At 30.2% G+C, this 15,417-nt stretch overlaps 1 protein-coding gene across 2 annotated transcripts in view; it reads left to right on the forward strand.

Moving 5' to 3' along the window:
• The window catches only part of LOC107445815 (carbonic anhydrase 1), a 75,596-nt gene that overhangs the window by 39,508 nt on the left and 20,671 nt on the right, over positions 1-15,417 (forward strand). For both annotated transcript variants that reach the window (XM_016060300.4, XM_016060301.3), the window contains exon 2: positions 13,391-13,579. In XM_016060300.4, coding sequence (XP_015915786.2) covers positions 13,391-13,579 — 189 coding nt within the window. The remainder of the gene's footprint in view (positions 1-13,390; positions 13,580-15,417) is intronic.

A 15,417-nucleotide genomic window follows, 5' to 3' on the forward strand; every position in this document is an offset into this window, starting at 1 on the left:
TTTTATTGATATCTTATGAACCAATCTAGTGAAAATAAAACTTTGCTTGTTGTGCGCAATTTTTTTTTCGTTACAGTTGGAAGTGACATAAGTTTTTTCTTTGAATAGTTTAATAAATGTTTTCTTAAAGATTTTTCAAGAGTGACGTTGAAAAAAAATTGTCTTGCTAAGGAGATGGCAAGTTAAGAAGAAAAAAAAATCCTGAAAGTGCCTTGCTTTTTTTTTTTTTTTTTTTTTTTTTTTTTTTTTTTTTTTTTTTTTGCAGTCAATCATGCGTTTTCAGAGCCTGAAATAACAGCAATAACATACAATGTTGGCACTTCTTGGTTCAGAGTATCTCCATCGATAAAAAATAAATAAATACAAAATAAAGAATGAAAAGGCATGTTAAAGCATTCAAACAAAAAAATATTTCTGTTCCCCCCAAAAAAAGAAAGAAAAAGAAACGTATTCAACATATGATTTAAATCGTTGATCCTGCCACACTGGTCTTTAAAGCTACTTGATATTTACTTATTACAGTTTGTATGTCAATTATTGAAATACGTTCTTCGTTCCTTCTGTCCACTAGTTCTTTTCTCAGAGCGTTGAACTTTTATGAACGGTATTAAACTGAATTAAGCAAACTTGTTTAACTTAGTAACAGGTGAAATGTGGGTGCGATTTCTCTACCTATACCGCGTTCGTGTTAAATGTATTTGTATATTTGCCAAAACACACACTATTATTTTATTATTACACCTAATTTTCGGTGGAATATACTGTATAAACGATTTATTATACTTATTCCTGCATGTATGGAAATAATTAATCTCCAACTCTTTGACGCAGAATTTGTAGCAAATATATTTTTTATACTTTTTATTATTTTGGGTTTTAATTTAGATCAAAATAAGTATTTAGTATTTTAATAAATTATAATATAAAATACCGCATGAAGTACCGATGTCTTTTTCTGCATTTTCTAATTTGCACTTGTTAACATGAGATTTAGATCTAAGAGAAAACGTTATTCATCATTTAAATTTCTTTAATTTGCAAAATCAGAAAAGGGAAAAATCAGTTAATTAGTTTGATAAGAATCGTATAGTAAGAAAAAACATGCAGTTGTAGGTGTGCTCAAAAAAAAAAAAAAGTCCACTCAGAATAACTTTTGATCTAATGATCTGATATTCACATTTCAGGACTCAATCTTAATGGCTCATGGGGGTGATTTCAAATATGCTAATTAATAAGGGCAGATGAAATTTTAAGTTACGAAATCAGACACGAAAACGTACTTTCTCTGAATAAATATAATTTTTTTTTTCTTTTACTGATTCAGGTTTCTGACCCTCAAAATATAGGGGGTAGCTGCAATCTGGGAAATATAGTTGGTCCCAAAAGTTTGGTCAGGAGAGTGCTTCAAAGTTTGGGCCCCTTAATGTTATTTTTAATTTTTGCTTATTTCCTTAAAACTTGAGAACTTTTTAAGCGAATTAAGAAAATTTTGCACACAGTTATAAAATTCGTTTATCCNCTTCAGAGCGTGTCGTTAAAAAAAAGTATGTAAAAATATCACACATGGGTTTCATCACCAAAACTACTTCAAAAATTTCAACTTTTTTTTTTTGCTTTATTATTGCAAAGGGACCTAGAGCAAAATATAATTTAAAGATTTCACCCTTTCCGACATCGTATTTGAGTGCTCTAGAATAATTAATTTTCCAGTAAGTGAAGTGATCCTAGACTGGCTACTTCCAAGTAAGCCAGTTCGGGACCACTTATTTCGAAAACATTATAGAATTTTAGAAACGTAAAACAATTTCCTACACGTTTATCCAAAGATGATTCCATACAAAAAATATCCTTTATTAAATATTTATTTTTTATTTTATTTAATAATAGTAATAAAAAAAAATTTTGAATTGTAAAAAGTTTACACTTTTTTGCATCATTTTAAAGAATGTGATTTTACATGGCAAATTTACAAAATTTGAGCAAAATCGGTTAAACAGTTGATAAGATATCGAAATTTAAGTATCTGACTTTTTTGAAATTCAGTTTCTCAGGAACTATTCGACCGATTTTGCTGAAATTTTCTATTTTGTCATGTAAAATTAAATTCTTTAAAATGATACGACAAACTGTATACCCTTACAATTCAAAATCTTTTCAACATTATTAAATAAAAAATAAATATTCATTAGAGGTTATTTTTTGCACGGATCTTTCGATAAACGAATTTTATAATTGTGTGCAAAAATGTTTTAATTCGCTTAAAAAGTTTTCCATACATAACGAAATACGCAAAAAGTAAAATTAACATTAAGAGGTGAAAACTTTGGAACGCTCTCCTGACCGAACTATTGGATCCGATATCCGTCGAAAAATAGGTATGTTCATTCAGAGAGAGTACGTTTTCGTGCCTGATTTCGTAACTTAAAACATCGCCAGCACAAATTAATTAAAATATTTGAGATCATCCCCTAAAACCATTAAGATTGAGTCTTAGACCCTGAATATCTGATAAGTAGTGTAGAAAATTGGTGTAAAGTGTAGAAAATTGGTAGCATTAAAAAACGTGNTTTTTTTTTTTTTTTTTTTTTTTTTTTTTTTGTAATGACTATATTTTTTTATGTTGAATAAAAAGAAAAATGCATGCTCCTGGCTCGTCATGAAATAACAAAAATTAATTAAGAATATGCGAATGCAAATTGGTTGTTTTTAAGCGTGGTCTATACTACCTTGCAATTAAAAAACCACCGTAAGCGACAAAAAATTCTAAATCGAGATTTTTATATATTAGGCATCATGGTAAGCTACATATTCCCCAAAAAATTAAATTAAAAATAAATTTTTGTTTTATTAGATTTTTGAAATTCTATTTTAGTGTTCGTAGCATTAGCAATAGAAGGAAAAAAGTTGTCAAGTGCGAAGCACTTAGGTTGTTTTTTGAATTGCGCCACAGTATGGAAGAATGTTTTCATTTACTAAAATTAAAATCACCAGCTATTTCATTAAAAAAAAAAAGCAGACATTCTTTTCCATAATTGGTATTTTTTAGCGTCGTAAAAAATCGCCTCTCCAAGAAATATTTGCCTGGCACAGCATGGAGCAAGAGATGTAAATGTTTTCCTCTAGAACGACTTTTGATTTTGATTAAAATACCAGCGTGTTTTGACTAGTTTTTACCAAAGCAAGTTTTCATCGTCAAAAGTTGTTCAACTCAACGTTCTTTTTCTTTCTTATTTTGCTTTTAGGTTGCCGAAATCAGATTTGAAAATTGTCATTATATTTAAAGAAAAATGGAATGTTATGCTAGAAATACTGCTGTAATTGTTTGCTAAAATTTTACCTAGAATTTACCTTCAATTTTTATCTAGAATAAAGATTTTTAATCACAATTGTAAGAAATGTGAGAACCATGGCGCAGCATTACGAACTGTTTAACTATCCAGTTCAGTTGTCGTTAAATATACAGGATGTCCCGTAATAACCGTCTTTGACATATATTTTTGGAATCGTTTTGAAAATGAAGTTAAAAGTTGCAATAAAAAATGAATTAGGAGTTCCAAATTGATATTTAAAGGAGGAAGAAACGAAAAAAGTATCGAAATAAATTGAATTACTTGTGACGAAGGCGAGTTGATAACCTAAAAACCAGTTTGATTGCGAGATTAGACTCTTTTTTTTTTATCCTCTTTACCTCTCTGCTTCCTCCGACAATAGAGCAAGTTTTGATGTTTTAATTTCTGCCTTCCTCAGTAATGATTCGGTAGATTGTGATTGTAAATTTCCATTGCTTATTTGTGACCTGTAACCTGTTCAGGACCAGCAAAATGAGATTGTAGAGCTTTCCCAGACTCGCAAACTTCGAAGGTATACGTATTAAAGAGTACATGTACCTTCTAAATCGAGATACAATACGAGTACAAAATTAAGATCACTTCCGAATGATCATGGGCCGCTGGAGTCAGAAAGAATTGTCTAGTGTTTGATGCCGTAGGCCGTGAAGGGAAAATCACATATTTGTTGTGATTACTGTCTTTTGTCTACTGAAAGGGATAAGTGATTCTTTTGGTTCCGTTTTTGAAAAGAATTTTAAAAGTACACATTAACTGATACAACTTTGTAAACTGGCCGTGTCCTACCATATTATGTAGTGCGAAAGTGCCACGACCTGACATTTCTTAACCCGTTAACCAGATCAAAAGTATTACGACCAGTGGTCGGAAGAACTACATTACTATTGTAGTTTACTATATTTACAACTACTTTGTTAGAAAGTAGCTACTCTACAACTACATTTTTTAAATGTAGTCACTAAAAACTTCTTTGGAGTTGCAGTGACTACTGCGCAACTTTAAGGAACCGAACTCTGCTGAAGAAATTAATTTTTACATTATGCTTAAAATGGTTTTGAATAAAAGAAATTGGCTTATATTAAACATGAAGACTCATTTAGAAATATTTATTCATGTTTACTCAGGCAAGCCTAGAGTAAGCCATAAAGTTCCAATTCCTGAAAAAAATTTCAAAATGCAAACAAATTATTGGAAGAGAACTTCTTCATCTTCCCATAATTTATTTTAATTTTAAAATTTAAAAAAATTTCTATTCAGTATTTAAAACTTTATAGCTTACTCCAGGTTTGTCTGAACGCACTTTTTCTGGAATTAAAATTTCAAATTAGTTATGTAGAAAGGGGATTTGCGACGAAAAGTTTTTCACGTGGTATGACGTCACACTCACACGTCACGTCCTCTTAAACACTTAAATGGCATTTAGATGTTTTTAAAATTCTGATAATATTCTTCGGAACTTTTTGAACTAGCTGTTTTTATGGTTTTGATTTCAATATGTTGCTTGCCATCTTTTTAAATGTTCGATAAACTAAAATATATCGTGGTTTAATATTTGACGCGTGCGAAATAATGTTTGTTTTATAATTTTAATCATGAAACTTCAAATAGTTTTCCCTTCACCTGCAAAATTTAATTTACTTCCTTATCTCGCAGGAGAAGCAGATCTCATTTAAGAAGATAAAAATTCCACCTTGAAGTGTCTGGCTGCGCGCTTTCAATATTAAATTTTCTCCCAATAAACTTGCGAAATATTCTGCCTTCCATCTAAAAATAACTTGCAATAAAACATTCACGAAATATTGCTGGAGAGAAGTTGGAATTTTATGAACATTCTTTCTTTCTCCTTTTGAATTCCTCAGTTTTATGTTTCACTGTTTAACCCCGAATAATAAAACTATTGATATCTTTAATAATAAACATGTAATAAAATGTAGATATCTAAGTATTCTTTTAGAGCTAGGGATATATAAAAATATAAAATATATTCTTAATCATTAATCTTAACCCTTTAATGGGCCCTTTATTTCTAGTAAAGGTAAATTAAAGTATTTTTGGAATTGAAATTGTTTTAAGAACAGTAATTGATATATAAAAAAAAAACTCATTTAGTTTATAAAAATGCCATTTTTTTGGTGGTAAATATATTTAACATGACCTATTAGGAACTTACTGACTTTTATTTTTCTTTATTTATAAAATAAATTCCTTAAATGCTACAAACTTCAAAAGGAATTATGTATTTTATAACTTTTATACGTTTTTTAAAAGTGACAAATGGTTACCAATTTTATTCAAACTCACTTCAAGAAAGCTGAAGTTCTTGAAAAATGAAAACCTAAATTAAAAGTTGTAAAACGTGGTGGTAAGTATACTTACCACGGCCTTAAGAAGGGTTAAATAACGATATACACCTATTATGTATCTCTACCATTATCGATAAAAAAAAATCATCGAAGGCGATTTTATCGCGATAATTGTAGACAACAGAAAAACGTTTTGCGTGGAAATATATAAAGGAAAAAACTCAACTTTCACTACAATGTTTTACCCTTTAAGGACATGGGCAATTTTTATTGTTAGTAAAATTATGTAAGAAAGTTTTTGAAATTTTGTTCAAAATTTTGGTAACAAGAATATTGTGTATCAACAACCCTGTTATATGAACAGGGTTGCCTCTCCATAGGGAGAACAGGGAAAACCTGGAAAATACAGGGAATTTAAAAATCACCTAAAATAACAGGGAAANAACTTACTGACTTTTATTTTTATGTATTTATAATATAAATTCCTTAAATGCTACAAACTTCAAAAGGAATTATGTATTTTATAACTTTTACTTTTATTCGTTTTTTAAAAGTGACAAATGGTTACCAATTTTATTCAAACTCACTTCAAGAAAGCTGAAGTTATTGAAAAATGGAAACCTAAATTAAAAGTGGTAAAACGTGGTGGTAAGTATACTTACCATGGCCTTAAAAAGGGTTAAGTAACGATATACACCTATTATGTATCTCTACCATTATCGATAAAAAAAATCATCGAAGGCGATTTTATCGCGATAATTGTAGACAACAGAAAAACCTTTTGCGTGGAAATATATACAGGAAAAAACTCAACTTTTACTACAATGTTTTACACTTTAAGGACATGGGCAATTTTTATCGTTAGTAAAATTATATAATGAAATTTTGTTCTAAATTTTGGTAACAAGAATATTGCGTATAAATAATATAACAGGGTCGCCACTCCACAGGGAGAACGGGAAAACCTGGAAAATACAGGGAATTTAAAAATCACATAAAATAACTGGGAAAATGCAGGGAATTTTGTTTCTTATTTTTGTCTTTTAAATAATAATGACCACTCAAAGCGTAATCTATGGGATATTTAACCATGATATTTCAGCTATACTAAACTATTTCATTTACTATAGCATTATTTGAGTATGTTCAGCTGTTTTTTCAACAATTAAAACTAATAAATATAGTTAGCCCAACAATAGCTCGCACAAGAGCCCAGTAATTGTTGTTTTCTCTTAATATATTGAGCATAATATGTACAGGAAAAACACAGGGAATTTTTTTTCCAGATTTTAGTGGCAACCCTGTATAAATTAGTCAGTTTAAAAGATATGATTAAATATCGATATTTTTGACCATATATATCGCGATATTCTATATTGCCCTAGCACTATCAGTCACAGAGTGCGCTATTTAATGTTATATTTCGTTTTGCTGCCCTAAAACTGTAAGACTTAGAAATTTGAAACTACGAAGGTATGTAGAAAATTGTTAAGTGTGCAAAGAAGAAAAAAATGGGCTACTTTGAACAACTTTTCATCTAATTATCGGATTCAAACCCCATTCCGATGCAAGGCCAGTTCCCTGAGCCCTAGACAGTTCGTTGCCGCATGACTGTTATTATTAACTGAAATATAACTTGAGCTATTAAATGGATTAAATTAAAATTATTAACTGATAAACTTGCTTGAATTAATTTCTAAAATAACTAAAAAGAAGCATATGAGATTAGATGCTCATTCATATTAACATTTACATTGAAATTTTGAAAAAGATAAATTTAATAAAGAATTACATTGAAATTTTTACATTGAAGTTTTGAAAAAAATTAATTTATTAAAGACAGAACCACTTTTCCCTGTTTGAATCGATATGTTATCGATATATATAACGTTAATGTTTAAAATTACTTCTCTTGAATTTCTTATTGTGCAACACAATCTGTTTTTCTAAGTTTAAATTTATTTCTTTTTAATTATAGTTTATTATTTTTAAAATCTAGGTTATCGTTTATTTCGTTACAATTTTATTTTATAATCGTCGTTGAACAGCAGACCCAATTTTGGCTTTATGACTACCAATGTTCAACTCCGCAGCCTTGTAATTTTGAACCCTATCCCGAAGACAAGGGAACTCCAGGATCAAGTATAAATTTTGCTTTCGTGGAGGACTCTGATGGAACTAACCAGCACTTGCGGTACATGGAAAGGAAAACCACGAAAACCTGTGGTTAGTCTGACGAACTCTATCCCAGGATCCGTCTACTACTGAGGATATTTTACGTCAGCACTGTGGTCGGTGCGAGCTGGGTGAGGAATTCATATCGATCAGCCACTGCTGGGATTCGAACCCGGTTCACCTCATTGGAAGGCAAGCGCTCTATCTCCTGAGCCACAGCAGCTCTTTCGTTACGATTAACAAAATTCGCTTACATAACATTATATTAGCAAAACATTATTTTATAATCAAAACAATTTTTGCTTTTTTGAAAGCATTTTTTTTTCCAACAATGAATTTTAATACTTTTTTAAAGAACTATATTAAATACTGAACTATATAAAGAACTAAATACTCTTTTTAAAAAATTTATCGAAAAATTTGCCTCGGGATTACATAGATAAAAAAAAATGTTTTTTTTTAAAAGAACTCGATTTGTTAAGCAAGACACTTATTTGAATTAGTCTTAGTTGTTTGACAAAAAAGAAAAAAACTCATGTCAGGGGATTCATTTTTTAAATTTAATTTTATTTATTTTAAATTTAGAATCAGAAATACAGCGCTGAGGCAGCTAGACTAAATGTACGGTCTCTATTCTTCTATTCCGGTATATCCATAGACAAATGTTGAATAGAATAATGATCGTGTTCGTCTTGTCAGAGAGCTGCCAATTACAGAAATTATTACAGCAACAGTTTCCTCATTGGACTAATTGTCTTTCCTCTTTGTATCCCCAGCAAATAAAATTTCAAGGATTTTGCGGTTCGCTAAACGCTCATTAATCGATGCTGTAACATTAAAACAAGAGCATAAAAATCTGCTTGCGGAGTTGAAGTGATGGTACTTTCTAATTTAACAGCCTTTTTTATTGTTTTTCTCTTTGAAAAAAATTGCAGATTTGTCTCAAAATAATTATTCCGCCGAATTGATAGAGATTATTTACGGCAGTAAAAATTTTGTTACGAAGTTTGGAAAGGTTTGACTTAACTTTTATAGAAAAATGTTTCGTGAGGTAATTAAATTATGTTGTAGTCATAAAATAAAACCACCTGATTTAGAGTTTTAATTAACTTGAAACGAATGTTGAAATGTATTTTAAATTAATGCTCCCCTAAAAACCTGTTTTCGATTATTTGTATTTTGATTGAACAAGGTATTTTTATTATTTTGTATTTTTACGATGTTATTACAGAATAATTAGCTAACTATTGCTATTATTAATTAATGTAATAGTTAATAAAATTATTAATATTATTAATTACATTTTTATTAATTAAAATCATTATATATAAACTTCTATTTTTACTAACTTCGTCAAACTTTGAGGTCTCATAATGTTGTCCTTCACATTAATTAACATTTATTTATTAACATGTAATTAACATTTTGATTTAAAATTATTCGCCATTTTTAGGGTATATTTCGAAGGGTATTTTTTCTTTTTGATGGAAATAATTCGCATTTGCATTACACGGAAAAGGAAACCGCGAAAACCTTCAATATTTAGCCAAACGGTAAAGGTATATTTACCCAGGATCCGTCTACCATGGAGGGTAATTTACGTCAGCATTGTGATCGGTGCTAGCCGGGAGGTTAATTTACAATCCCGCAACTTTTAACGACTCTCTCTTTTTTTTTCGTTTTTATCTATTTATTTATTTATTGAGATTTGTGTCTCTGCTGTAGTTGGTCCCAATTGCAATTTTTTTTATTTCTTTTAAAATTTGTTACGTAAACTAAAAAAGTTGAAAATAAATTTTTATCAAAGAAAATGCCAAAAAGTTTAAAAAGCGCTATATTGACAAGAGCACAGCCAGGAACAGAATTCTTATCAATAAATTATCACTGGGATTCAGATCAGACATTATTGGGAGGCAAGTGCTCAATTCTCTGAACTATTGCCACTCAATGTGGGCAGAGTGAAAGAATGAACTAGAATTTTCAATGATTTGGAAGCAAAAAAAAAAATTCTGGATTTAAAAAAGAAATATATATATATATGAAAACACCCTTGAATGAAAAAGAATCCTTAAGTCTCAAACATCTAAAATCTTTATCCCTAAAAATCTAAAGAAAATAATGCTTTGAAAGAGCAAAAGAGATTAAAAAAAAAGTGCAAATGTCATCAAAATACAGGCCTTAATTATGAGTATGCAAAATATTATTCAGAAATATTGACTCCTGGATTAACATATACTTGCATGCCTGATTATTCCTCTCACAGCTTTTTATTCTAAGACACGTCAGTGTGAAGAAGAAAAGGTAAATTAAATCATGAGAGGAAAATTGCAGGCGAACATTATGCAGCCATAAGCAGTTTTCCTGTTAACCTTTATTTTTTTTTTCCTTCTCCTCTCTCGTCTCCTCCCTCCCCACGAAGAACACCCATATAATAGGATTTATACGATGGAAGAAGTGATGAGCTCAGGATTTTCACTTTGTTCTGTTTTTATAAGGTGTCTCGCAATGCTGCTGCTTTTTATTCTTTCCTATCCTTTATAAAAATTGTCTATGGTTCATCATTAAATAATGGATGTGAAGAATATCAGATTTTTAACTCTTTTTTTTTTTACCCTAAGAATTAAAAAATCGATTTTAAGCACTTTATTTCTGATCGATACTGTTTTTTTTATTTTTTATCATGTGGCTTTATTGGAAATCAATCCATATATTACAGGCAACAAATACAAGAGAGAGACTAAGTCTGATATGTATACTTGAACAATAAGAATACACAACAATAAAATTTTTTTAACCCTCAGGTTTAAAAAATCTATTTTAAGCACTTTATTTTTGATCGATACTATTTTTTTAACATGGTTTAGTTGGAAATCAATCCATATGTTATAGGCACCAAATACAAGAGAGAGAATATAAGTAATATGAATACACGAACAATAAGAATGCTCAAAAATTAAAATACGTGAACAATAAACAAGAACAGTGAAAATTAAGGATAACAAAATTAAAGTGAACTACAGTAAAAATCAATGTCAGACAAATGGAGACAGGAATGTCCTACAGAGAATTCATTATACTTCTATCATCCCAATATAACTTGAGAATATCGCCGTTACTTTGAGATACATTATCGAGTGCTGGGCATTCGATACTGTTTTAAGTGCATGCATTTTGCACTGCTTTATTTATTTAAAAATTTTAATGGCAGATTCTGTCTCTCAAAACTTGCTTTTTATTACTACTTACTAGGGGGCTAGGCCCCCTGTTCGTTATCGCTCACCAACCCAGATGATTGCTGCTCAATAATTGTTGTTTCTTGGCACAAAACCGTTGAAAATATTCAGCTAAATATATATGTCCTAAAAAGAACACCTGTGCCACCACATGCCGCGCTTAAATATTTCTTTTATGATACTATTAAGATGTATTAGCGAACATAAATTATTCTTTTTAAATCTAACGATCAAAGAGATCGTGGGTTCGATCCTCTAGGGGTCATACCCATACCACAAATCATACCTCTAGGGGTCATACCCTCAAATCATACTGATCCTGGAGTTTCCTGATCTTCTGGATAGGTTCAAAATTACAAGGCTGCGGAGTTGAACATTAGTAGTCGTAAACCCAAAATTGGGTCTGCTGTTCAACGACAATTATAAAATAAATAAAATAAAAAAAATGTTGTTAATTGTAAATAAGAATTGTTTTAATTTCCATTTGAGTAAGCCTTTGTTCGGAGCGTTCTGCAAATCCGTGAGAAAGGAATTTTGGACCTAAATAACAGATTTTTTTTTCAATGTAGTTTTATAAGGTATCGGTAATTGCTATTTTTCTCTAGGTCTTCGTGAGTTTATATTTTCTACATAAAACTGGTAAAATAACCGTTTTTTTTACTATTATTATTAGGATTGTAGCTAATTTCCCCTCTCCCGACTAAATGTGCCTTAACTTCATGACTTAGTGCATAATTCTACTTATAAATTTTTTTGTAAAATTATTTAATTATTTTTTTCCGGTATTTTCCTCTGTTTTTTTTTCCTGGTTTAAAGGTACCTATTTTTAGGTACATGTTCTTTTGCCACCTTTCCCCGCTACCGTCATAAATCTTCTTTAAACAGTTTTTTTTTTTTCTCTCACTATTTCGTTCTATAATAGTCATCCTTTTTATATATATTTTTAGAACCCATGTCTAAAATGAAGTCAAAATACACATTAGAATTGTAAATCAACATTTAAGCAGGAAAAAAACAAACTTTTATCGAAATCTGCTCTGAATCACTAGTGAGGAATGCAGGGATGACGAAAATCAAAAACAATACGACTACCTGATGAAACTTAGATGTGTTTCGATTAATCGCCCTTCAGCTTCTCCGTCAATCAAACTTGGTGTTGTTAGTTTTTTTCAGTTGTGATTCGTTAGACTACGTTAAAATTTATATTCTTTCCTCGCTTTAATATTAATCAGTAATATAAGAAGGTTATTGCTAAAAAACTTGTTTAAAGTGAATCCAATGACTATTTTAATATTCTAAGAATTAATTCATTTTTATGTTGCAGTTTAACTTTCAATTCTATTTTCTGAATATGAGTTTATTTCATTACAAATTTTTAACATTTGTTATATCTAGTATCATTTATAAATGTTGTATCTAGTGTCAATTATAAATGTTGTATCTAGTATCATTTATAAATATTGTATCTAGTGTCATTTATAAATGTTGTATCTAGTATCATTTATAAATGTTGTATCTAGTATCATTTATAAAGGTTGTATCAGGTATCATTTATAAATGTTGCATCTAGAATCATTTATAAATGTTGTATCTAGTATCATTTATAAAGGTTGTATCAGGTATCATTTATAACTGTTCTATCTAGTATCATTTATAAATGTTCTATCTACTATAATTTAAAAATGTTGTATGTTGTATCATTTATAATATTATTTATAAAAGTTGTATCTAGTACCATTAAAAGGTTAAAAGTAGCTGCGTTGTTAAATACACAGAAATAGAACGATTTGGTAAATTCTACATTCACGAACTTTGACTTAAAATTTCTAATTATCTGTGTTTTTATGTTTACAAAAAGTTTACTTATACCGTAATTACCATGTCAGTAAAATTAGGTATGCATTTGAGCAAAAAAAAAAGAAACAAATAAGATCCCGAGATTAAAAAGTCAACACTATTCGAAATATCCCAACTCGTGAGTTCCAATGGTCCTGATGTATCTTAATCTTCTCATTCTTCCCCTTCTTTCTGATATTTTTCCTTCGTCAGACATAGTACCTAAATCTTTTTATTTTGATGGCATAGGACTTGCCACGGCTCTTCCATTAAGCTTTATATTTCATTTTTTAACTGAATGACACTAATGATTTTTTGTGTCCCCATCATTATTGTTAAACCTGAAATAATTGAAATGTTTTCCATAACTCCATTATTGTTATTATTAGACCTGAAAATGTAAGAAAATGCATTATAATTTTCTGAAAAGTTCCTTGTTTCTTATTCATTCGAACTTTTTTTAAAGAGCATTTTATTTATTTATTTTTTTCATCAGGTCCTGACACATGGCCTGAAAAGTACCCTCATGCAGGCGGTCAACACCAGTCTCCAGTGGACATCATATCAGATATCGTCCAGTCCAAAGAATTCGATCCTCCTTTATCCTGGAATTATGGATCGGGAATATGCAAATCTATCGTGAACACGGGCTGCGGGTGGAGAGTCGATGTCCAGGGGAATTCAGGTCAGTAAACTTGACCCCAAGTATGTAGCCTCTATTCCTCAGAGGAAATATAAGATATAGAATATTTGAGATAATATTGATTTCCAGATCGTGATATTTTATGCTTCTAAACTATTTATTCTGAATAATTTTTACTTATTTTTTGTATTCTTTATCACTGAAGCAATTCAAAAGCAAAATTCCATAACTTTTAGAAAACACATTTTTACTTTAAATTGATTCAGTGTTTTCTGAAGAAAAAAATGGCTATTTTTTACTCAGACTATTTCAACACCCAACTCCCATTAATTGAAATTTTTATTTCATTGTGCATGTGTTCACAGTGTTATGAAAAACTCTGCCTTTGTAATAGTTTTTGTAAAGCAGGGTGTTTAGTAATGGCCGCTCTTAATATATTTGTTTAGAATCATTGTAAAAGTAATGAAGGCACATTCAGCGTTGAAAATTAATATTGAAGTGGGGGGAAAACGAATTTCCAAAACTCGAACCATTCGTTGAAGTCTGAAAGAGCAAAAAAAAAGAAATAAAATTATTTTAAAAAAATCGTTAATTTGTTTTGTAGGATTGGATAATGCGTCCATATCAAATTGAACCAGCATGAGACATCGTTTTCAAGTTAACTGATTTTAGATTATTTTAATCCATTATTTGCTCTTACGTACCTCAACATTGATTTGTCAGTGTTTGAAAATGATTTTTGATGTTTCCTATTAATTTGAGACCCCAAATTTTGCATAATTTTGCCGAATTTCCAGCTTCATATTTGAGAAGAATTCAAAAATTATATATTAATGACAGAATACCCTGTATAATTTGTGTAAACATAACTTATTTCCTTTGTTAATTTGGCCTGGGTTATTTATTGCCATACCGAGTTTTCAGTGATTGCCCTGATACAAAGGGTTCTGTAAAGACCACCCTTAATGTGTGTTTTTAGAAACCCTTGTCAAAAGTGTAAGCAGCAAAGTATGTACCTTGGAGGTCGCAAATTTGTTGTTGTTTTCGTGTCCATGGTTGTTTGTGTTGTCGTGTTCGTTTTCATTGTCGTGTCCGTTTTCATAGAACATCGAAGATCTGTACGATTGCGGCCGCCTCTTGACTTATATATATTTCAATTATAGAAAAACAAAAACTTTATCGAAATCTGTCAAATCACAATACAGAAAGGTTGTAATAAACAAGATTGAATGCGAGAAGAAATAGAGGAGTAGAAAGACGATTTTTTGAAACACCGTCAAGTTTCAACTTCTCAGACAGGCTCGTCAAGTTCAAAACAGGTTTGCTGTTTTGATATTTATTACATTCGCCTTCCTCTACTATAAATTGTCAGATTTCGTTAGCGTTTTTGTTTCTTCCTCTCTTACATATTTGCGTTTTTGTTTTCAATTTTGATAAGGATTCTAAAATTGCACATGAAGGGTAACCTTGATGCAACTCCCTGTTTATATTTTATAGAACCTTATCAAAAATGAAGGCAAGATAATATACAAATTGGGAATATCAATATTTTTGCGAGTAAAGATTTTATCACATTTGACAAACTGCTGAAGAAGAAAGCAAACATGATGAGAGAGAAAAAAGCTTCAACAGAACATAAAAAACCTGTTTGATTTCTGAAATATTTTTGCGACAATCAATCAAGTTTTGCATACCCGACTTCCTTATTTGTGATTATTTTAGATCAGGGGTTTCCAACTTACATGAGGCCGGGGGCCGTAATTGAAAACACCAGTCAAATGGCGGGCCGCAATTTTATCAAAATTTTATGTAGGACTCTTTTATGTTTGAAGGAATGTTAAATATTACTATCAGATTTTTATCATGTTGTACAAAGCGAA

The sequence above is a fragment of the Parasteatoda tepidariorum genome, chromosome 1 (assembly GCF_043381705.1).
Source record: "Parasteatoda tepidariorum isolate YZ-2023 chromosome 1, CAS_Ptep_4.0, whole genome shotgun sequence".
Lineage (NCBI taxonomy): Eukaryota > Metazoa > Arthropoda > Arachnida > Araneae > Theridiidae > Parasteatoda > Parasteatoda tepidariorum.